This window comes from Tupaia chinensis, unplaced genomic scaffold, assembly GCF_000334495.1.
Source record: "Tupaia chinensis unplaced genomic scaffold, TupChi_1.0 Scaffold141165_1, whole genome shotgun sequence".
Taxonomy (NCBI): Eukaryota; Metazoa; Chordata; class Mammalia; order Scandentia; family Tupaiidae; genus Tupaia; species Tupaia belangeri.
In genome coordinates, this window is record NW_006201028.1 from 622,173 (window position 1) to 645,232 (window position 23,060).

Consider the following 23,060-nt stretch of genomic DNA (forward strand, 5'->3'; position numbering starts at 1 on the left):
CCTGCTGAGTCCATGCTGAGGCCCAAGTGTGAGAGAGTTTTCAACTACGTGCCACAGTAGGTCCCAGGAATCTGCTCCCATGTCCTTACAGTAGCCCAGGACCAAACCTGACCCTCTATCCCCACCAGCCACAACTCTCTTGGGGCCACCAGGAAATAGAAGAGGGAAACAGGCAAGACATACATAATTAAATTTCGCACAGTTCCAGAACATGAGGCGCACATCGGACACCACCTCCTCTGGGGTGGTGTAGTGAGCCGGGTCCTTCTTCTGCAGCTTCCTCCGGATTATTGACAGGTCCATGGGCCTCTTGATAATCTGGTAATAATGCCGGGCCTTGGGGGAGGAGAAGAGGAGGCAAAGGCAGGAGAGAGAAGGCATAGACAAAAAGGAAGAAGAGACAGAGGATGAGTTGCAATGTAAGTGACAACAGAAAGAGACAGATGAAGAGCAAGGAGAAGAAAAGCATGGAGAGAGAAGACAGAAAGGGAAAAGGAGGACTGCATCACTGGTTGAGTCAGGTCTGACTCAGCAGCCGGTTTGGGGAGAGGGCTGGAGACACCAGGGCCATCATAGTCCGCTGGACCATCCACCTTCCTTGACCATGCTCTGAGCCCACCCTGGTACACCATGATCCTGCCCCGTGCCCGGGCAGAAACAATGAGGCCTGCTTACCAGGGGGCTGACGGGCTCATGGAAGGGCAGGCTGAGGCTGTTGCAGCACAACGACAGCACCAGCTTCTCGCACTTCTGCAGGAATCAGAATCAGCAATGGGGTCACTTTGTTCTAGCCCCACATCAGTTAGAATGAAAGATGGTGACCCTGAAAACACCCTGGCTCTGGGCTACAGGGTGCTGGCCACCATACTAAGACATAGTCCAGGCTCCCAGGACCAGAGGAAAACTGCTGGGAGAAGTAAAAGCATGCAAACCCCCACAGGCTGAGCTGTCAGGCTCAGACCAAAAGAAAGGCACCCAGAAAGGCCTCTCAATTTTCTCTGAAAGGCCTCAGCCAACACAGGCTCGAGGAAGCTGCCCCAGGCACAAAACCCTGCTCCTAGAGACCGCTCCCTACCTTCTGGTCATACATGCCCAGGCCGGGAGGTGCCCGCACTCCAGGCTGGTTGTAGCGGGCATTCTCACAGTCGTACTCCATCTCAGGCTGGGTCAGGCTGCGGCACAAGGTACACACCCACTCTCCCCTGCACAGGCAGGTGAAGCCACGTTAGGCCTTGCAGATGCACCAGAGCCCACTTCCCGGTCCTTCTGCCCTGAGACAGGTATGGGGTTTGATGGCATGGAAAACTGAGTCCCTAACCCTGTCTTGTTGGGAATGGCTTCCTAATCACAGCTTAAAAGAAATTCAGTAAGTCAGGATTCAGCAAACTCAGAGAAGTAGGAGTAAGGAAGGGGCTGGGGCAGGCATATAGGGACAAGTCTGTGTATGCAAAGAAGCAAAGAACAGAGGACAGAAAGACAGCCAAATTTCAAACATCTACCAGTCTGTGTGCCACTAACTGACAGACCTACAATTCCTGCAGGCCCAGAAGGGAGTAAGCCCATCCCGGGGAGCTCTAAGGGCCTGTCTGACCTAACAAGCCCTGTAAGATAACCCTGCTAGCTGGTGACAGCCCTGGACTGGTATAACTCACCCTGGGAAGCTGAGCAAGGCTGGCACGTGGCAGGACAGATGGTAGACTTTGGGGCAGTGGTCACAGCACAGCAACTCTCCCCCATTGAGGCACACAGCACAGAAATCCTCGTTCTCTATGGGGACTGGAGGGCCCTTCTTGGCTCCAGGGGTTCGAGGAATGAGTCTGTGTTCTTCAGAAGATGTGCCTTCCACCTCTGGTGGCCGCTGCCCAGTCAGAGAGGTGACTGTAACCTTTCTTCCCCCAAGACCTGGGGCCTGTGTGGCATCAGACGTGCTGTCCTGGCTGACCTTGGGGAGATGAAATCCTGAGCATCAGAGCACGGCACTGGCAAGTTGAGGAAGAAGGGAAGGTAGGACTGATGGGCCCTGAACACCTACTATGAGAAATATTTATTCCACGACCTGTGCCAGACACGCTCCACTACTTCTGGGACAGCTCACTCCTAATATGCACTTCCTAGGCCCCTCGCAGGAGGGGACAGAGTCTGGCCAAGCTATGGCCTCATGCAGAAACTCAGGAAAGGCCCCAGGGCCAGAATTCTGGCAGCAGCAGCAAGAAAGAAGCTCCTGGGGTGAGCCAACTTTCAAGGCTAAGGTAGAGTACAGGGGTACCTTGATGGACATGCTAGAGGATTCAGTGCCACACTCAATGATCAGCAAAAAAGATCATTCTTCTGCGGCTTCAGCTTGAACACCGGCATCTCTCCAGAGGAGGCAGCACAGATCTTGAGTCGCTCCAGTCGCACATAAGGAATTTTAGGCTCACCGTTGAAGGCTCTGTAGCAATAGAGACATCCCTGAGTCTCAGTGTAAGCCTCCTTTGGCTCCAGTCTCTAAGTCGAGCTTATCCATAATTCTACAACTGAACTGCTAATCAAGACATCCTCAGTCCAGCCTTCTGCATGTCTATGTTCTGCCATCCTACACAGTCTTTCCTGGCCAAGCCCTACCAGCAACTGTGAAGCCCTTGGTGCAGGCTCTGAGCAAAGGAGGAAGCTCCCTGAAGACTGCACACAAAGCAGATGCTCATTGTACAGGAGCCAAGACGTCCTCCCCAGTCATCGCAGACACCCAACCACAGGGTCTGGGGTTGAATAAGACAGTGGCAGGCAAACTTCTGCTTCCAGTTAAGTCATAGAGGGTGCTTATCTCTTTTTTACTTTTTTTATTTTTTGGAGAGGCTTTTGCTATAGGGCGGGTGTGCTCGCCAGAAAGAGAGAGACAGAGAGATAGAAAGCGAGAAATCACCCCCCAGGGGGGATGGCCACACCGCAATCCCTTCTCCTCCATTCACCTCTCGGGATCTTGGGCACGCACGCACACGTTCCCAGCCTGAGTTCAACCCATCGGGTCTGGGACTTGAACCACGGTCAGTTACACGGGAGTTCAGCGACATAGCCATTATGCTAACTGCTGGTCCCAGAGGATGCTTGCTTCTTGAGCCAGCCTCATAGGTCATGAAGCAGGGTGGGATGGGAAGGTTGGACAAGAGTCTGTTACCTGATGCTCTGATTCACTTTTGTATCCAGCTCTCGGGCTCCTTGTTCAAAACTGTCATACTCTAAAGAAAAAGACAAATAAATACCTGTGACATATGCTGGTGACAACATACCCTGACACCTACACCAAGCACTCATATCTGCTCTTCAAGCCTTTGGCCACAAACTGGTCCACACCTGCTATTACTTATGTCGTAATCGTTCTCCTGAGAGAGGAGGATGACCATCTTCTTTTAAAGAGATGAGCACAGATAATACTCAGAGGCTGCAGGCAGGTGAGTGTGGGTTAGGCACTGAGTGACCAGCTTCTCACCTTCGAAATGAGTTCAGAACTCACTTGTTCCCAGTACCCTGGGGTAGTCTGCTCTGAGGAGTCATTCTGTCCAGTCTCTGCCTTTTCAGCGAAGTGCTGGCATTCTAGCACTGCACACACTGCTGGCAACAGGTTCCCCGGAGCCCCCCACCCCTGCCCAGAGTGGCACGGTCTACATAGATGAGCAGGAGGCAATGGTGGGGGAAAGGAGGGAACCAGCATTTACTGAGCAACGTGCTCAGGTGCAGGCACCATTCCAGACACTTTACATGGGCCAGTTTAAATGCATAAAATGTGGGGTTACGTTATCGTGTGTAACAGGAACCAGGAGATTTTCAGGTGGTGTTTTAGTCAGTGTAAGGAAAAAAGAAGAAAAAATATCACTTTTTTCCCCCACTCATTGAATATATAGGAAAAAAGACTATCAGCTACAAAGTACACGCACAGCGTACACAGAACTGAAAATGTCCCCAAGATCACTATGTACTGACTCCCTGACTTCCTGACCAGCCCTCACCTGCCACAGAAGAAACAAACCTCGGCCCAGCCTGGTTTGGGAAGGGACGTGGTGGCTGAGAAGAACCTCCAGTGGTGCACACTCACTTCACTACGAGGCACAATACAAATGCCCCTTTGTGCCGGATACAAGGAAAATCCCTGCTACCACAGAGTAAGGTATCAAATGATCTCACTGTACTCATCTGTCCCAGTAGCCTATGAAATCAGGATGACTGAGCCATTTACAGAGGAAGAAAGCAGCTCAGTGAAGGTAGGCATCTCACACAGGACAAAACAAAGCACAGAGCTGGTGTTCCAACTTAGACCTGACTGCAAAGTCAGACATGCTCTGTTCCCTCTTACACTTGGTCAGGCTAGCCCCTTACATGAGTCCTTCCTACCCCCCCAACAGATAACTCAGATCCCTAGGACCCTTCACATGAGGCATGTTACAGGGAGGCTACAAGGATCAGCTGTGGTCACAGTGAGGGAAGCAAAGTGAGTGTCAGTCACAGGCAGTTCTGGAGGAGAGCCTCAGGGAGATGCTCGGCTCCACCAGGCTCAGAACCTGCCTGCTGGTGTCTACCTCACCTGGAAGTGCTGAGTCCATCTGCCCGAGACTGTGGCCCACGTGAAACGCTGGCTGCTTTCTTGAGTCTCACCTTTTGGGTTCCGGTACTGCTGCAGAGCCGTGGAAGTGTTGACCACTGACACCAGTGGGTGTTTTTTCACAGAGAGGTTAATTGGTTCCTCTAGTTCAGAGGGGATAGCCAAGTCCTTGGGAGCATCCAGACCAGGGGCTGTAGGACCTTTTCCCAGTGAGTCAGTGAAGCGGGTGGAATCCTCACTTTCCAACTTTCAAAAGTGAAAGGTCAACAAGAAGCAAAGAAATCAGACATTTTTGCCATTAGCAGTCCCGGACTTGCTATGCTAAGGCCAACACAGGCTGTTAGTGGCCAACTTTTTGCCCAATGATGAGCCTAGGAAGTTGAATGGCACTTCCCAAGACTTACCTTACATAGGGGATTCCCCAGGGAGGGGTCAGCCCCATCCCCAGGGCACAGGCTCCCTGCAATTCGGCCACGGTCAGGACAGGAGCTGGATCCAGTTTCTGACTGCACATCAGAAACCGGAGGTGTGTTCTGTAAAGGACAAGTGGCCAGACTTGGCCCAGCCTGGGCATGACCAGATAGTAGGCTGGGCCCAGGCTGAGAGTGATCATTTGCCAGGCTTGGGATGGCCTGGGGGGAATCACTTAGGAGACTGGGCATGGACTGGAACGTGCCACGCACAAGGTTGGGCATGGTCTGTAGATGACTGGTTGTCAGGCTGGGCACAGCCTGGTTTTGAACACTTGTCAGGCTGGACACAGTTTGAGGGGAGCCACCCAGCAGGCTTGGTACCACCTTGGGGGGGCCAGCTGCCAGGCTGCTCACACTCTGGATCTGTGGCTCCAGGGTTCTTGCCAGCCTGGTAGACGACAATTCCATCTCCAGAGTGTTGGAAAAGCCCATGATGCTCACTGAAGTGGAGTGCTGTAGGAAGAGACAAGGGGAGAGTCAGGCATTGTGGCTGGGAAAGCAGGAGGGAGAAAAGACACCTAGCCCACAAGAGGGCCCGTGCTCAGATTCCATGCTGGCCTTGTAGTCTAGTAGCTGCCAAGAACTCAGGCAGGACATGTAAACCTGTTCCCATTCAAATGGGCCAACAGGTAGCATAGTGGCTAAGACACTGGACTCCCACATGGCCAACTGCGGTGCAAGTCCCAGATCCAGTGGCTTGAAACTCAATGCCTGGCATGTGTGCGTGTGTGCACAAAATTTCAACAGGAAAATGGAGGAGAAAGGGCTGCAGCATAGCTATCCCCCCAGGGGGTGATTTCTCATGTTCACTCTCTGTTTCTCTGTCTCTCTGGCAAGCACACGTGCCCTACAGCAAAAATCACCCCCCAATAAAAGAGAAAGAGAGCTTACCACTTGAACTGAGATAAGTGAGCATGCGTGCACATGTGTGGACATGCACATACACCATCAGCCACACACCCCACCCCCAGTCCTGTACCTAAACAAAGGGTAAGACTGTGGGACTGTCCTCTATTTCCACATTCCCCTCTAACTATACCACTACTGGCTTCTCTTCCCTTCAAGGGGTCCAAAGGATAGCTTCTGCTACATAGCAGTGGCAGAGGGTTAAGAAGGTCCCAGTTCTGATATACCTCAGACCTCCTTCTTTGAGGATATGCCAAGGCTCAGAGAGTCCTAATCAGTTCTGGAGACAGTGGGTCAACTCCAGGGCCTTCTTATGGGTTTGTTCATATCAACTTCAAGCACTACCAGCATTTATTGAAGCCTTTAATAAAAACATTGAGGGTCTTTTCTAGCCCTATATGCCTGCCAAAGACACTGCACACAAGAAGCAGAGAACTTCAGGGCAGCTAGATCTTAAAATGACCTAGTCTTACAATCATCAGATGGAATAATACTGTTCTAATTCCAAGAACTCTTTCTTTATATCTCACTACTCTATGATCTACTTGGTGATTAAAATCCATAAAAGGCTAATTTTAGATTTTAAGAAGTTGGGACCAGCGGATAGTGTAATAGTTCCATTGCTGGACCCCCATGTGTTGATTGTGGTTCGAGTCCTGGACCCGGTGGCTTAAAATTCATGCTGGGTGCGTGTGGGTTAGCATGTCCAAAATGCTAACAGAAGATGGAGGAGGCATTGCAGGGTGACCATCCCCCTGGCAGTGATTCCTTGCTTTCAGTCTCTCTGTCTCTCTCTGTCTCTCTGGTAAGCACATACTCCCTATAGCAAAAATTTCTTTAAATTAAAAAAAAAAAAAAAGAAGTTGAAGACACAAACTTCTGCACTAAATCCATCCAGTTTTTCACACTGAAAGAACAGATCTGATGGAGGCAGAAGGCAGGAAATTGATTCTAAATGTACACTTCAGGAATTAATAAGTTTGATATCCCTGCTCTTTTTAAAAAGACTAAATATATGATATCTTTTGAAACTCAAAGGGACTACAAGGAGCTGCTAAAATGAGTGTCCCAAACCTGCCCTTCCTTTCCTCGTATGTGAATCATTCACATTTCCACAGAAAAATAAATACTTCAAACACACTGTGTCAAGTTCCAATACAAAGTTCGTAAAGCTACTTCACAGTAAAGAAAGACTGCCTCATCTCAGTGACTGTCACACTCTGTCACTCAGTTCCGCAAGTCAGATCAGAAGATGAGGCATCAGTGGGCAACTCTTCTCCTTCACTGAAGCTAAAGCCGAACCACATCGATTCTACCCCTTAAACATCTCTCAGATACACACGCTAGTTCTTCCTGCATGGATGATGCCTCGCCCAGCCTACTTTCCCATCTCTCTAGGATCTCAGTGGAGAAATATTTTCAAAACACAAATCTGACTATTCCTTTTCATAAAGCCTCACAGTGTGCCCATCTTAGAATAACTGTGACAATGCTCAACAAGGCTCCCAGGGTCCCGATCACCTGTCCTGTCCTCCTTTGTAGTGATAGCTCATACAAAACCCCTCTCTTCTCCTTCACTGAACTCCAGTCACTCAGACATTTTTTGCAGTTCACGAAACATGCCATACTCTCCCTCTACCCCCAACTCTCACCTCCTTCAGACACATGGCTCTACCTCTGCATAGAACATTCTCTGACCCTTGGCCCCTGTTCCATTCATCCTTCAGAACTTATGCCAACTGTCAGGCCTTCTTCATTCTCTAGTCCAGACTAGATGCCCCCTTTCTATGCTCTCATAAGGCCTTGTATTTGTGTGTTTAGTCTCATACCACAATCCATGAAATCACTGAAGTAATGTCGTGTTTCTCCATTAGGGCATGGGCTTTGCCTACTTTGCTTACCCACTGTATTACTAGACCAAAGAGCAGTGCCTGAATGAATAAATAAATCAGCAAGTTACCTCAAATTTTTCTGGGAACCAGGAGTTAGCATAATGGCTATGTCGCTGGACTCCCACATAGTCGACGTGTGCGTGTGTGCCCAAGATTCCGAGAGGAGAATGGAGGACCATCTCCCCTGGGGGGTGATTTCTCGCTTTCTGTCTGTATGTCTCTCTCGATCTGGCGAGCGCACACACCCTATAGCGAAAACCTCTCAAAAAAAAATTTTTTTTTAATATGTGACTACCTATTCTATAAATCTTAAGCCAAATGAACACCAGCTTCTTTTATTTATTTTTTTTTTTATGAGAGGTTTTTGTTATAGGGCATGTGCACTCGCCAGAAAGACACAGATGACCACACCGCAATCCCTTCTCCTCCATTCTCCTCTCAGGATCCTGGGCATGCATGCACATGTGTCCAGGGTGAGTTTAAGTCACCGGGGTCCAGGACTGGAACCGCAGTCAACTACATGCAAGTCCAGTGACATAGTCATTACACTAACAGCTTAGTTCTATGAGTTGAAGTCGCTCTAAAATGATTATTTTTGTGTAGTTAGAATTTATTGAGAATTTATTATATGCAGAGCAATTTGTTAAATGTTTTACATATATTACCTTACTTCATCCATACAATGCCCATATTAAAGGGCTGTTGTGAAACTTAAAAGAAATCGCCCATGTAAACACTTAGGATGACATCTGGCATATTGTAGGTGCTCAGTTAACTCCAGCTGCTCCTATTGTTATCATGGTTGCTGTGGCCCTAATTTCACACTGAAGAAAAATGATGCTTAGAAAGTCATCTTTGGGACCAGCAGTTGGCATAATGGCTATGTCACTGGACTCCCATGCAGTCGACCGCGGTTTGAGTCCCAGACTCGGTGGCTTAAACTCACGCCAGGTACGCACACATGCATGCCCAAGATCCCGAGAGGAGAATGGAGGAGAAGGGATTGTGGCATGACCATCCCCCCCGGGGTGTGATTTCTTGCTTTCTGTCTGTCTGTCTCTGTCTTTCTGGAGAGTGCACATGCCCTATAGTAAATACCTTGCCAAAATATAAAAGAAAATCATCTTCGAGGTTTTTTAAAAATATTATCATAAAACATGTTTTATAAATTTCTACTTCTCTTTATTTCTGCTTGTATATAAAAATACAAGTGATTTTTATATGCTGACCTTATCCAGAGACCTTGCTAAAGTCACTTTGGGATTTTCATTTTTGTTTCCTGTGCAACGAATCATGTCATCTACAAACAATAAGTTTTATTTTATTTCTTTATTTTTGTTTTTCTTGCCTTACTCCTCCAGCTAAGATCCCCAGTATGAGGCTGAACAGAAGTGGTAAAGAGTAGCCATCCTAGTTTCATTTCTGGCCTCAGAGGACTCTTTCAGTGTGTTTGTATTTGATAAACAGTTTTGTATATTTAGAATCCAGATCTTTGGAGATCTTGTTGTTGTTTTTTTGTTTGTTTATATTTTTTTGAGAGATTTTTGCTATAGGGTGCGTGTGCTCACCAGAAAGACAGAGATAAGAGAGACAGAAAGTGAGAAGTCACCCCCTGGGTGAATGGCCACACCGCAATCCCTTCTCTTCCATTCTCCTCTAGGGATCTTGGGTACGCGCACAGACACACACGCCTGGGATGGACTCAAACTGTGGTTGACTAGGTGGGAGTCCAACAACATAGCCTGCTGGTCCCTTTCTGGTTTGTGTACGTGTGTGTGTGTGTGTGTGTGTGTGTGTGTATCTGGAATGAAATCACACTCTTAATTTTGTCTGCCTCTACCCCTTCTCCAGGTGTACTTCCCTTTGCTCTCTCTCCCATTCTCTGTTCTTAAATTTCTTTCTTTCTTTTTTTTAAGGAAAGGCTTTTGTTTTCTATAGAGTGCATGCACTCGCCAGAAAGACAGAAAGCGAGAAATCACCCCCTAGGGAAGATGGCCATGCCGCAATCCCTTCTCCTCCATTCTCCTCTCGGGATCTTGGGCACACACGCACATGCACCCATCGTGAGTCCAAGCCACCATGTCTGGGACTTGAACCGCAGTCGACCACATGGGAGTCCAGCGACATGGCCATTATGCCAACTGCTGGTCCCTGCTCTTAAATTTCTTTATCCATCCCTCACCCGCTCCCTCTTTCTTTTCCTATCTCTCTCTCCACCTTAATCTCTCTCTTCCTCCCTGTTGTTATTTCTTATCTCTTTCTCTTACTGTCCTACTCCTTTCCCTTATTATTTACTTAACTGTATTAGTAAAACCTAAATAATTTTCTATTCTTAATTCTCAATTTTAAAAGTATATGGGTTGGGGGGACCAGCAGTTAGCGTAATGGCTATGTCGCTGAACTCACACGTAGTCAACCGTGGTTCGAGTCCTAGACCCGATGGCTTAAACTCACGCCAGGCACATGTGCGTGCGTGCCCAAGATCCCGAGAGGAGAATGGAGGAGAAGGGATTGCGGCGTGGCCATCCCCCCTGGGGGGTAATTTCTCGCTTTCTGTCTCTCTGTCTCTCTCTGTCTGTCTGGTGAGTACACACGCCCTATAGCAAAAACCTCTCCAAAAAAAAATAGGTATAAGAGTTGGGCAGGCCCCATGGCCTACTGGTTAAAGGAGCTGGATCCCACATGGCCAACTGTGGGTCTGGCCCTGGTGGCTGGAAAAACACACCGGACCCATGTGTATGTGTGTTTAAAATTCTAATAGGATGGGAAAGTGAAGGAAAAAAGATTACAGCATGCCCATGCCTCACTGGGAGTACTTTCTCCTTCTTCTTCTCCCTCTCTTTCTCTCTCTCTCTCACTGGTGAGTGCATATGCTCTCTGACTTAGAAACAAACAAAGTAGTTGAGTTACCGTTTATCTTTCCAAAGAAAATTTTGCTTTTTATGCCTTCCTTGGCAGTTTAATAGTCTTCAATAAAAAGGCTTTGATATGCTCTACAGTCTAAGTCCCACAATAAGAATGACTGAAGAGGAGAGGTAGGAAGCATGCTCAAATCAAATTATGTAAACTAGGTTGGAGCCCCATTTAAGGGGCTGAGGCCATCTCAGACACATCTAGGTGTGCATCCCTTGGCATCCCCTATGGTTCTCATTATGCAATACCAGAACTTTCTAACAGTCTGTATTTTGTTATCTACGGACAAGAATAGTCTATGAATATTCTCTTTTGTAATACATAACAGTCTAATTATGTGAACTGGATTAAACTGGATTCTTTCATCTTTTTTTTTCTTTTTTCAGAGTTTTGTTGTTATTGTTCTTTGTTTTTTTTCTTTTTTTTTGTCTTTGTTTTGTTTTGCTTTGTTTTTGCTGTAAGGCACATACACTCACCAGAAAGACAGAGAGACAGAGAGACAGAAAGCGAAAAATCACCCCCCAAGGGGATGGCCATGCCACAATCCCTTCTCCTTCATTCTTCTCTTGGGATCTGGGGCACATATGCACACGCACCTAGCGTGAGTTTAAGCTACCAGGTCTGGGACTCGAACTGCAGTCAGCTACATGGGAGTCCAGCGACATAGCCATTATGTCAACTGCTGGTCCCCACCTTTTTTCTATTTAACACATATATTTAATGCCATTATGTTGTTTACTTCATCATCTCATGCTGGAAATTGAGAATTTCATAGATGACTCCCGGTGAGACCCTAGCTTCCAGGCATTGAGAATACTAAAATCCATCTGGGACCATTCAAAGTAATAATGGTCAGTTGTCGTATGGCCCAAGAAAAAGTCCCCAAGGACAAAATTTCACAAAGTAGGGATAGAGCTCACACTTGCAGGATTATCAACTCTCCTGTCCTGACTACCTTCTTCATGCCATGAGATGTGTTAATATAACAACAGGGAAAAGGAGATTATACAGACAGCTATGAAAGAATTGTGAAACTTTCACAGTTTATTTTGAGGTTAACTTACCAGACATGCTCCCATAACACTCAGAAGATAGTATGAAATTAGTACCAAATCCTAAAATACTGCAGACTAGACTGATCTCATTTATCTATAAATCTATAGTCAATCTAAAGGAAACCTACACTACCGGGAGATGGGGTGAAGTTCTGGTAATGGTAACAAGAACCTGGGAGACTTTCCTGGGAAAAGGGACTCAAAGTGTTATAAGGAAGTCAGCCTTGACCTCATGTCTATCAGCTACACAAAAACAATGGTATTTCTGGCACCTAGATACGCTGTGTGCTAGTTTTTTGGTCCTTCATCTGGCTCTTTTGAGTGAGAGTAAGAGGTTCTTGTTTCATGTACAGGAACAAAGAGGAGAGCTGAGAACCCCCATCCTACTCTGCTACAACATGAGCTGGGGCCAGACTACAGCCAACTTTCAGAGGAAGGAAAGCAGGCTGAATCTCTAGGGCCTAGAAGGAGGGTAGAAAAGGACTTTTGAGAGCACAGGAGGAGTGGAAAAGGGCTTGGGAATGTGGCTACACTGACACTTGGTGCCTCACACACCGGAGTTATCTGTGGATGAAGACAATGCAGCTTGCCTGCTAGTACCCAGAGGTCAAATGAAAGAAGGTGAAAGTGTACTTCCAGGTTGTCAGCTATGGAACCGACACCATGATCTCATCTTCATATACAAAAGCTTCATTTCGCATGAGGGAAAATATGTATTTTGAGGTTGCAAGTGAAAATAAATTATTGGATTATCGGAAAAGTCATGAGATATTTTCCTTTTTTTTCTATCAAAAAAAATGTGCCATGACTTTCCCAATGACCCAATAGTTCAAAGAGGAGGAGTCAAAATGTCCAAAACATTCAGTCTGATAGTCAGCTCATGTCGTCTTTGGAGAATGAAGGGAGAGAGCCTGAAGGGCTCCCTTTAACTGTCTTTTGCATTCATTACTTGCTCTTGATTTCTCTTCTTCTCTCAAACTATATGCTCCTGTCTCTTTCCTCTTCTTGTCTTCTTCCACTTGCCTGACTTGTCTTAATTATCTGATCTGTAACTTATTCAACCTGTAAATTACTACCTCATTCAGCAACTTGTCTTACCTGCAAGCTTCCTAAATTATCTTTCAACCTCTTCTACGCGTCACCGAAGCAGCCATTCACTCCTCTAACTTGTCTTTTAACCTGTCTTCTGCTTGACCTATGCTATTTTCTGTTGCCCTCTCTCCCCAAACCTCACCACCCACATCTCATTTCATTGTGTTTACATTATTCTTCTCAGGATTGCCACATGGTATAAAATTTCAAAGAAAACATTGTTCCTTCATTTTAACAGAAAGGTAAACTGAGACACAGAGTGGTTACCCAGATATCCCATGCTTATACAGGCCCAAGGCTAGGAATCAGGCCCTAGCCTTGAAATTTTCCTGGCTGGTCTTGATTCTGTGCCATTGGCTGGAAAGCAAGTGTCCTAGTAAGAAGGGATTGAGAAGTCAATAAACAGACACTTAGTGTACATGCCCTGAGTTTAATATAAATTTCAGGTTCTTACAGCAAGATAATATTGCTGGGATAAAGTAGTGCATATAGGATGGTGTTCCACATAAATTAATTTTTCAGATATCTGAAACATATCTCTTCTAACAAAATGCAATTGGCTTAAAAACATAATTTTGAATGGGCATACTTCTAAAACATATACCACCCTATCTTATTAAACAAAATACACGAAGCCTATTTCTTGGTGACATCAAGGATCTTCAGTAAACCACTAAGTAGTTCGGTGATGATTTTGGAAACTCCCTTTTTGGAAAGAATGGAAGGCTTAGCTTGGTTTTTTCATTGAATGACATGCCATCACACTTTTCCAGGTGATATTTCTTGTCTTCTCCCTTGTTAGCTGCTGTTATAGAAATCCTTACTCCCTGCTTCTAATCTGCTTACTGCTATAATATAGCAAAACTAAAAATTTCCAAAGAAAACCATATGCCCAAGCTTGCTAGATCAAGAACACTAACTAGTTAGCTGAGTGTGGATTCATGGTTTCATACAGAATATAATGCATGGCTTTCGTGACGTGTTTTTCTTGCTGCTCCAAAACTTTGCCTGTTTATTTCTGGTTTGGGATTTTTATCCCAATGGTTTAGCCCATCAAAGGAATGGCCACTGTGTAAATGTGCAGTAGAAGGGACAAATGACTTGAAAAAGTGTCTTGGAAACACACTGAAGGCCTTCGCTCTGGCTGAGGAAACTGACGAGACAAGGAAAGAGATAAATCTATTTGTATGTTAAATCTTTGGCATATTTGAGTGTTTCAAAAACTTCAACATTAGGTAGACCCAATAAACAGTAGGTCTTGAAACAACTGAATCACATAGCTGAGGAAGAAACTAACTTATCCAGGAAATGGATTCATGTGCTGATTTTTAATAACAAAGTTGCTGCTCTTATTAACAGGTGAGTATGCCTGCATCTCAAAAAAAAAAAAGTATTTGTGTTAATTAAGGTTATTCCTGTGGAGGTAACTATGCTGATATATGCTAACTAACTGAAGTCAAATAGGAAACAGTTTCTGTGTGGTAAAGAGAAAAGAAGTGAAAAGGTCCAGAGTCCTGATGATCTAGGGAAGATAAAAAAGCAAAGTCGACCTCAGAGTTTGAGATGAAAGAGGAAAGGAAAAGTAGATTTCAGGAAGCCTCAAGTGAAAGCCAGATGAGTCAGATGAATTAATTTTCATCCTTAAAATTCAAGCCTTGGATACAGTACATATTAGTCAAGTCAAAGACATTACCATATGTATTATCATCAATGGATCACTTCTCATTTTTGTGTCCATTAAATGTTCTGTTTGTTTTGTCCCTGATCCCCTCCCTCCCAACCCCTATTACCTACCTCCTCCTATACTATTTCTAGTATCTACAGTTGCCATCCCTACTTCACTAATATGCACTGCATTCATGCCGGGTAAAAGCATGTTGTGCACTGTAAAGACGTACAGTGACTAAATGTAAATAACTTTCTTAAAAGTTCAGCTAAGGAAAAAAAAAAAACGTTATCAGTTGAAAAATTTCACTTGGCTAAAACTTAGTACTTTGTTCTTAAAACATATGACTGCAAACACAAAATCCACATGTATATGTCTGAGGGTAAAATATTTATAAGAAAGTGCTTTGAAGCTAGAAAAAAAAAAAAATCAAGCCCTGAAACTCCAATGAGTTAGGTCAGAGGTATTGTACCTGGGCAGTCTGGGAGACTTAGGGCTTGGAACAACTATCTGTTTTTTCATGGGCCAGGAGACTTAGACAAAGACCTTAGGTTTATTCTGTGAATGAAATCAAAATAGAACTAAGAAAACAGGGTTTCTTAGGGATGCTAAATTCAGGGAGCCAGACCTGGGGAATGTTTGTCTTGACTACCTAGTAGGACAGAATGTATCTGTCCTACAGATGCTGTCTGGGACACAGACTGTGCACCCTAAGAAAGCCTCACCATCCCTGGGAACACTCTGAGCAAAAGCTGCTATGAAGGCCAGGCTGTGAGGAAAAGATCATCGCTCAGGTTAAAGCTCCATGATCTGGTCCATAGCAGTGGATTTAGAGACTACAGACAGATGTCTAGTATTTCCTCGCATATGCCACGGTTTAGAGTATGAGTTTAAGCAAGTCATTTCCCACATCTAGGCCTTACTTTCATCCTCCACAGGCTAATGGAAAGCTCACTAAGCTTTTTACGAATCAAATTAAAAGGTTGGACATCAAAGTGCTTTGATATAGTTCAAATGCCATCCACCTGAGTCAACCTTTACTGCATTGCTCTGAATCATCTGGGTCACTGGAATGCTTACTGCCTCTGTACCACTCACTGAAAATAAGTCCCACACTTGCAGCATCCTGTAGTAGCAAAGTCCTCTGTGAAGGTCTAGGGCTACATTATGAGCAGCAGAAGAGAGATCCTCTTGCAGGTGAACTGTGGCTCAGATAAGGCTCCCCTGAAGCCAATAGCTTTGACTCCATGAGGAATGTCAGGAAAGGATCAAGTATATTTTTCAGCAGTCTACTCATTCAGAAGTATGAATTTAAACCATCAAAATGTCTTCCATCTTGGGATGTACAGGGGGGTTCTGTTGTAGAATCGTAACCACGGTATTTCTTCAAAATAGCTGAACTGAGATTAGGGAGTTGAGGCAACAGATAAATGTCAAAATTCATTCAAAAATATCCTGTTGGATACAGGACAGGTGGTAAGATAAGCTGCTCCCGAGACTGTAGAGCTCAGGCCACTGAAATCCCACTCTAGAACTTTCACATCTCACTTCTAGCAGCAATCTGTTTTCGTCATCAGCTCTAACTCCAAGGTCCTTGTGCACAGATGCTCTGCTTCAGCGGAAGTCCTCCTTGTGGTGACAGTCTATGAGAAACACACAGAAAGGCACCTGGTGCCACAGGTTCCTCTGGTATGTGATCTCCAGACAGACTACTACTTCTCTGGCACTCAAGGGCCAGCACAGGATGAGGTGTGGACTGGAGGCCAAAACACTTTCACCAGAGAAAAAGAATTAAGACCAAACTAGGCACACACGCCCTTCTGGCAAGACCTCTCCTCAGAAAGGCCTCAAGCTACTTCGAAGGTTTCAAAGACAGGAAAGTCCAGCAGGTTAAGAGGCCAAGGAAGACTTACTTCTCCCAGTTCAGTGCACAAAGAGAAGGAATCTAACCTAGTGACTAAACACAGGGTTGAGTCAGGAGCCTATTGTCTGGTCCTAACATCGCCCATGGGCAGCTGTTTAACTTTTAGGTGGGCCACTTAACCTCTCTGTGTCTCAGTTTCCACATCTTTCAAAGGAGAATAAGAAAGTGGCTTCCTCATAGTATTGCTAAGATAAACAAAGAGATAAAACTAAATAGTTCATGTAAAATGCTACTTTAAAAAGTAGAAAAATACTATGCAGAGTAGTACCATTCAACAATAAGATGTTCAAAATGTTTGGTATCCTCAAGCTTCACGCTCCCCACCCTACCAAATCCCAGCTTTAAGACAATGAATCTCCTCCAAAAGAAAGCCCTCTTTCTTATCTTAGCAGCTCTGTGGATAACCATTCTCTCTGTCAACCCAAAGTTTCCTCTGGGCCAGGATGACAACCTCGAGGGTATTTTTTCTAGGAGTCAAAGTCAGGACAAAACCTATAAAACATATTAAAAATTCCAGATCATCTGCCCTCAAAACCTTTGCATGAGGGACCAGCAGTTGGCGTAATGGGTATGTCACTGGACTCCCATGTAGTCGACCACAGTTCAAGTCCCGGACCCAGTGGCTTAAACTCACACCGGGCACGTGTGCGTGGATGCCCAAGATCCCGAGAGGAGAATGGAGGAGAAGGGATTGCGGCGTGGCCATCCCCCTGGGGGTGATTTCTCGCTCTCTGTCTCTCTCTGTGTATCTGGCAAGCGCACGCACCCTATAGCAAAAACCTCTCAAAAAACAACAACAACAAAAAACCTTTGCATGAGCCTCAGTTAAAAGCATGAATATCTCAAAATCAAATTGGAGTTCTTAGGACCTCCACTAACCCCATTGCCAACCTACAGCCACACAGAAGGGCAGTAGCCCCTTGGTGCTCAGAGAGCCCAGTGGCTATGTAAGCTGGCAGACAGACTCCACACTTATATGTGGCTCACCTTCTTTCCTCAGAACTGGTACAGGAACAGAACTGAGCCTCATCAAATGAGCAGTGGCACTTGTGATGACTTCCACGACCACGTGAGCACTGACAATCCCCAAGCTCCCTTCTTAACTACTGCTATCCAGAGCTGTGCCACCAGTCATCCTCTGATATGTCTTCCACTGGAAGATGTTGACAATTTAAAACTTAACTTCTTCCTCTCCCCACATGTGCTCTTTTTCCTAAGCTCCCATCCCAATGAGTTGAGACAGACCTGGGTGTTAAGCCAAAGGACGTTGCCTCACTTCCAATTGTCAATCAGACACTGAATCCAAAACTCCTGCGATCTGGTATCTCCTGAAATCTCTGCTTCCTCTATTTTCAGTTACTGATCTTTCAGCCTATTTCTTGGCTGTACTATTCTGGTCTCCCTTACCACAGATGAATCGACCTTTCAAATTCAATTCAATTCCTGTCCTTCCTTACTGGAAATCATTCATTCACTCCTCACAGTCCCCAAGACTGAATCTCAACTCCAAAGCATAATTTACAAGGCCTTCCAACCTCTCTGGTTTCAATCTCTCCCATTCCCTAGTGCATCTTTTGTTCCTATCAAGCCAGATTATCTGAGGCCCCATGGCAGCTCAAGTTCTCTCTCGCTTCTAGACCTTCCTGGTTGCCATTCCCTTTGACTATTTATCCTACCCTTCTCTCCTTCACTAGTAACTTCTCCTCCTTCAAATGTCATTTTAAAATGACGTCCTAGGCCAGCTCTGTGTCATGGTGGTTAAGGAAGTCAGAACCCATATGGCTGACTTTGTGGTTCACATTGTGGCCCCAGATGCTTTAAGAATATATGTATACCCCAAATTCTGACAGGACAGAGAAATTAAGAAGGCATTGTGACATGACCATGCCCTATTGGGGGACGCTTCCTCTCTCTCTCTCTCTCTCTCTTTCTCTCTCTCTCTTTATCCCTCTGTCTCTCTCTGGCAAGCACACATGACTTCTGGCAATTTTTTTAAAAAATTAATAATAATGCCCTTTATGAAGTCTTCTGGGAACAACAACCCCCTCTCCCAGAGTTAGAAGTTCCACTGGGTTACGCCCCATGACTATCACAACCCTTCATCACAATTTGCTGCTATTGCTTGTCTCTCTCCCACTAGACTGTAAGCTCTGGTGTAAAACTATCTTATTCACAATGTGTGCCTGGAGTCTAGCAGAATATGAGGCACATTCTAGGAGATTAATCCATTTTTTAACAGTAAATGAACAAATAAATGGATGGCTGGACATAGGGCTGGCCCAAGCATAAGAAGTAAAATGCCTAAGAGTCACAAAGGGCTTATTTACAGCACGTATAGGACTTCTGGGCCAAACCACTTCCAACAGGGTAGGATGGGCCAGGCACAGACAAAAAGCCACTAATATGAAGCTTGCCCAGACTTTAAGAGTCACCAGGAATTTGCAAGTTAACACTTCATTTTTGCCATCCCTTTCTTTTCATCCTTCCTCTTCTCAGGTATCAATGAGACTGACTGATCTAAGACTTACGTGTGGTTCTGTGTCACCAGGAAAACTTGGTGAGAGGTGGATATACGGGGAAACTAACAGATCTGGGGCTGTGGGGCCAGAGGGATGTTGTGGGGCTGAGAGAACAGGCTGGGAGGGTATGGAATTGATGAGAGAGCTTCAAGTTCAGGGCTGGACAGAGGAACCACAAAGACTGAGGGCATCAAGCCAGAGAAGGCAACAGAGTAAGTCGAATAGGGTCAGAGGACCCAGGGAAAGGTCATTGCACAGGGCTAAGGCTCAAGCTAGAAGGGTGACAGAAGTGAGGGTAAATGAACACTTCCAGCAAGCAGATTGGCAGATGGACAGGAGGGCCTCCACTAGCTCATTTTCACAAGGTCTCAGTGTCCCTAGATGCTTAGCTACCTCCCCCACAGGACCCCCCTGCAGACACTCACCCACAAAAATTCTCAGGTCACTGGCCATGCTCTCAGTTCCTTTCTTCCTCCCCTCTTCCATTATCACCGTCCCTTATTGCTCTCACCCACTCTCCCTCACCTGTTTCCTCTGCCCCTCACAGTGGCCCACTTTCAAAATTCCATTGATTCAGACCCCGAAGTCAAGCAACTTTGGGTTAGGGGAGCCACATAAAATATTCTTGTTTTCATTGCACAGGGGAAAAAGTTCAGGTTTTTTATTGTAATTTAGAATCATTTATTTTATTTATTTAAGAATTATTTTATTTAACTTTTTTATTATTATTACTGTCCAGTTTGATTGGAGAGAGAGGGAAAATGAGAAAGCAAGCCAGCAACTAGATCCGGTACTTGAACCGTGGTCAGCCATGTGGAAGTCTAGCACCTTTAACCACCATGCCACCTGCTGGCTCCCTAAATTTAGAGTCATTTCAAAATAAGTCTCAGCTTTCTCTTCTTCTGGCTGTAGGGACCAGACTTTAATTTCCTTGGCTATACACCGGAGATGCCCATCTCTCACAGCTGATGGGATGGTTAAGTGAGATAATGCTTGCGAAACCCCCCACACCATTTTAAATACAGAGTAAGTGTTCAATAAACTGGCTTTGTTTCCCTTTTCCCTTCCAGGTTAAATGAAGCCAGTAGGCCTCATTAAAAAAAAAAAAAAAAAAAGTACCTGGGATTAGAGGTGCAGTTGGAGGAGGGCCTGTGTTGCTGAATCATTAGGATAGAAGGCAAGAGTCAGGGCTGTGTGGCATCCAGGGATGGAACAGGGACACTTCTCCCCCAACCCCATCCTCCTCCTCCGGGTGCCTGGGCTCTTGGCTGGTTGTGGGTCCAGTATGGTCAGGGAGAGCAGGTTCCGTTAGTACCTTTCTCACCACATTCGGAGACGACTGCTGGATGGTGCTGTCCACTGGGGGGACACTCAGAGGGGCTTCTTCCCCAGATGCCTGTGGTAGGGCAGCAGTAGTACTCTTCTCAAGAGAGAGAGCTGGCTTTGTGCCCTCAGATGCAGGGGGCTCATCTGTAGCCTGGGAAAGAAAATAAGAACTCGGATGGGTTTCACTGAAGCAACAGTCAGAATTAGTGCCTTCCCTGCCCTGTCTGTTGTCACCACCTACACATTGGGAACTGTTTAAAATTTTTCCAAGCCTGGCCATGGTAGCAGGCACTGAATGCTCTTGCTTGGAGGCTGAGGCCACAAGGGATACCCAGGTTTGATTCCCAGCCCACCCTAAAAGGCCAGTCATGCCAGTCAGGAGGCTAAGGCAGGAGTATTGCTATCTCACAGCTGGCATGGGTCAGGCGTGGTGGTGTGCGCCTGTGGTCCCGGGTACTCAGGGCTGAGGTGAGAGGATTGTGACATAGCAAGATCCTTTCTAAACACCACACACACACACACACACACACACACACACACACACACACAATTTCTTTTATCTAAAAGAAAAATACTACTATCTAAACTCTGAGACTACATCATAATATGAAAGTCCTAGGATAGGACTCACGCTGAGAATTCTGAGCTAACTTGGTCACATTCACTTTAGCAATCAGAACAGACATTTAGTTTGAAGTCCTTTATGACCCCTAGATCCTTCTCTACCATCACAGGGACTATGTCATGTGCCCTCGAAGGAACTGAGACTCGAGGGAAGACATGTGAAGTGTGAGCTGAAGTTGTGAGTGCTAAAGCAGAAATGAGAGGCCTCACGTTTTGTAATAAAGCAAGTCTGTAGAGCTGCTTTGAAGATATACATGTAGTTACAGAGTTAAAGGAGACAACACTATAGAATAAGTGAGAAGGGGTAGACAGAAGAGTCTGGAACAAGAGGTTCCAGAAAAAAAGAAAAGCAGGAGCTAAGAATGAAGATGTGGAATACAGTAAAGATCCAAGGTACAAACCACACCTTCCTTCTCAATTGACTTTTAGCTGAGAAAAAAAAAACAGCTTTTAATATTCCCCTTAGGAGAAAACAAGGCCTCTTTTGTGGCATTACAGAAAAGTCAACAGACCAGGGTCAAGTTCTGGCTCTAACTCTCAACGCTGTGTGACCTCTAGGCAAACTGCCTGCCCTCTCTTGTTCCCACTTCTGCACCTTCAAAATACAGATGGCAATGCCGACGAACAGCTCTACTGATAGGATAAATGCCGAAGTGCACATAAAATACACCTAGCCTAGCAGACCTGGCATAAAGCTGAAGTCCGTGTCTGTGCAGAGTATAACAGGGCTGCCCTCAGCATCTAAAACAGATGGTCACTCTACTCCTCAAGCTCTCTCCTCCCCAGTCTGGAATTTGTAAGTTCCAGCAAGGGAGTTGGGAGGTTACAAAGATAAGAGACAGCCTTCCTCTGTCCTGGCATCGGCAGGAGCCCAGCACAGCTCAGATGATACTATCTCTGGCCAATGTCCCTAGTGTCACCCAGAAGGGCTAAATCAGGCAGGCCACTCTGGAGCGTTCTGAGCCCAGATTATATTGGGACTAGGTACTGTGTTCTCTGGAGCTTTCCTGAGGTAGAAGGTGGAGCCCAGGGCAGTTCTGAAATATGAGAGCTGAGTTCAAGGCCACTCTCGGGTGAAGAAATTGGATTTCTGTGCCACTCTGTGACTGGGGAGGTTGTGTTCCTGAGCAATCCAAGTAGGGAAGAGGGGGGTATATGTGCCCGATCCCCCAAGGCTCACCTGCAGGGTGTCCTCCTGGCTCTGGGACTGCACGGGCGCGGGCTGCCTCACGATGTAGTTGATCTGCCCCACAATGGTCTGCTGAAGATGCTGAGGAGACTTGGTCTGACTCAGCTGCAGGCTGGGCTGCTGAGCCTGAAGGAGCAGCTCCAAGTCCTTCTGCATTTCCTCCAGTTCAAACTTGTGGTGCATTATGTCCACATTCTGTGAACAGGCAGGCCCAGGAGGGCTCTCGTGCTGACTTGAAGTCAGGTTCTGGGATGGAGGTAGGGGTGGGGGTGGCTGCTGTGGGGGTGGAGGTGGTGGAGGTGGCGGAGGTGGCAGCTGCTGCTGTGGCTGCTGCTGAAAGTGACTGAGCTTCAGTTTCTGGTGATGGCCAAACTGGACCTGGATAGAGGGTGTCTGTAAGGTAGGCTGGGCATGGGCTCCTGGCTGGACATCCTGAGGGGGGACGATGCACACAGGCTGGGAAGTCAGTTGCTGCGCCAACCTCTGCGGAGCACTCTCCTGTTCCACAGAGGGCTGGGTCTCCAGCCAGGGCTGCAGCAGCTTTGGTGGGCGAGGACTGCAGGCCAGCTCCTTCTCCCGAGGCAGCAGGGTGGGGCACTGCAGCGACCCCAGCTGTTGGGGTGCCACCTCGGAGGGCTGCCTAAAGCTATGGGCTGGGTGGATGCTGGGTGGGGGGACCTGGCCCTTGAGGGAGGGTGAGACTGGGGCACAGTGGGAACAGCATACAGATGAGGAGCACAGTGCTGGAGACTGGAACTTGTGTGCAGGGTGGCTAAGAGCCTCTGGCTGGGCCACTGAAGACTGGTGGCTTTGGTAAAAGGATGAGGGTCCCTGTAGGCCTCCATAAGCAGGAGCATCTGTCCGAGACAATTGTCCACCTTCAGTAGTTATGCAGCCTAGAAATTCAG

At 46.3% G+C, this 23,060-nt stretch overlaps 1 protein-coding gene across 1 annotated transcript in view; it reads right to left on the reverse strand.

Annotated features, from left to right (window-relative positions):
* TRIM66 (tripartite motif containing 66) overlaps positions 1–23,060 on the reverse strand; it is a 77,969-nt gene that overhangs the window by 3,128 nt on the left and 51,781 nt on the right. The window contains 11 exon segments of the mRNA XM_006162903.3: positions 184–336; positions 676–750; positions 1,076–1,202; positions 1,653–1,942; positions 2,267–2,322; positions 2,325–2,431; positions 3,155–3,215; positions 4,627–4,819; positions 4,978–5,499; positions 20,329–20,490; positions 22,144–23,048. Coding sequence (XP_006162965.1) covers positions 184–336; positions 676–750; positions 1,076–1,202; positions 1,653–1,942; positions 2,267–2,322; positions 2,325–2,431; positions 3,155–3,215; positions 4,627–4,819; positions 4,978–5,499; positions 20,329–20,490; positions 22,144–23,048 — 2,651 coding nt within the window.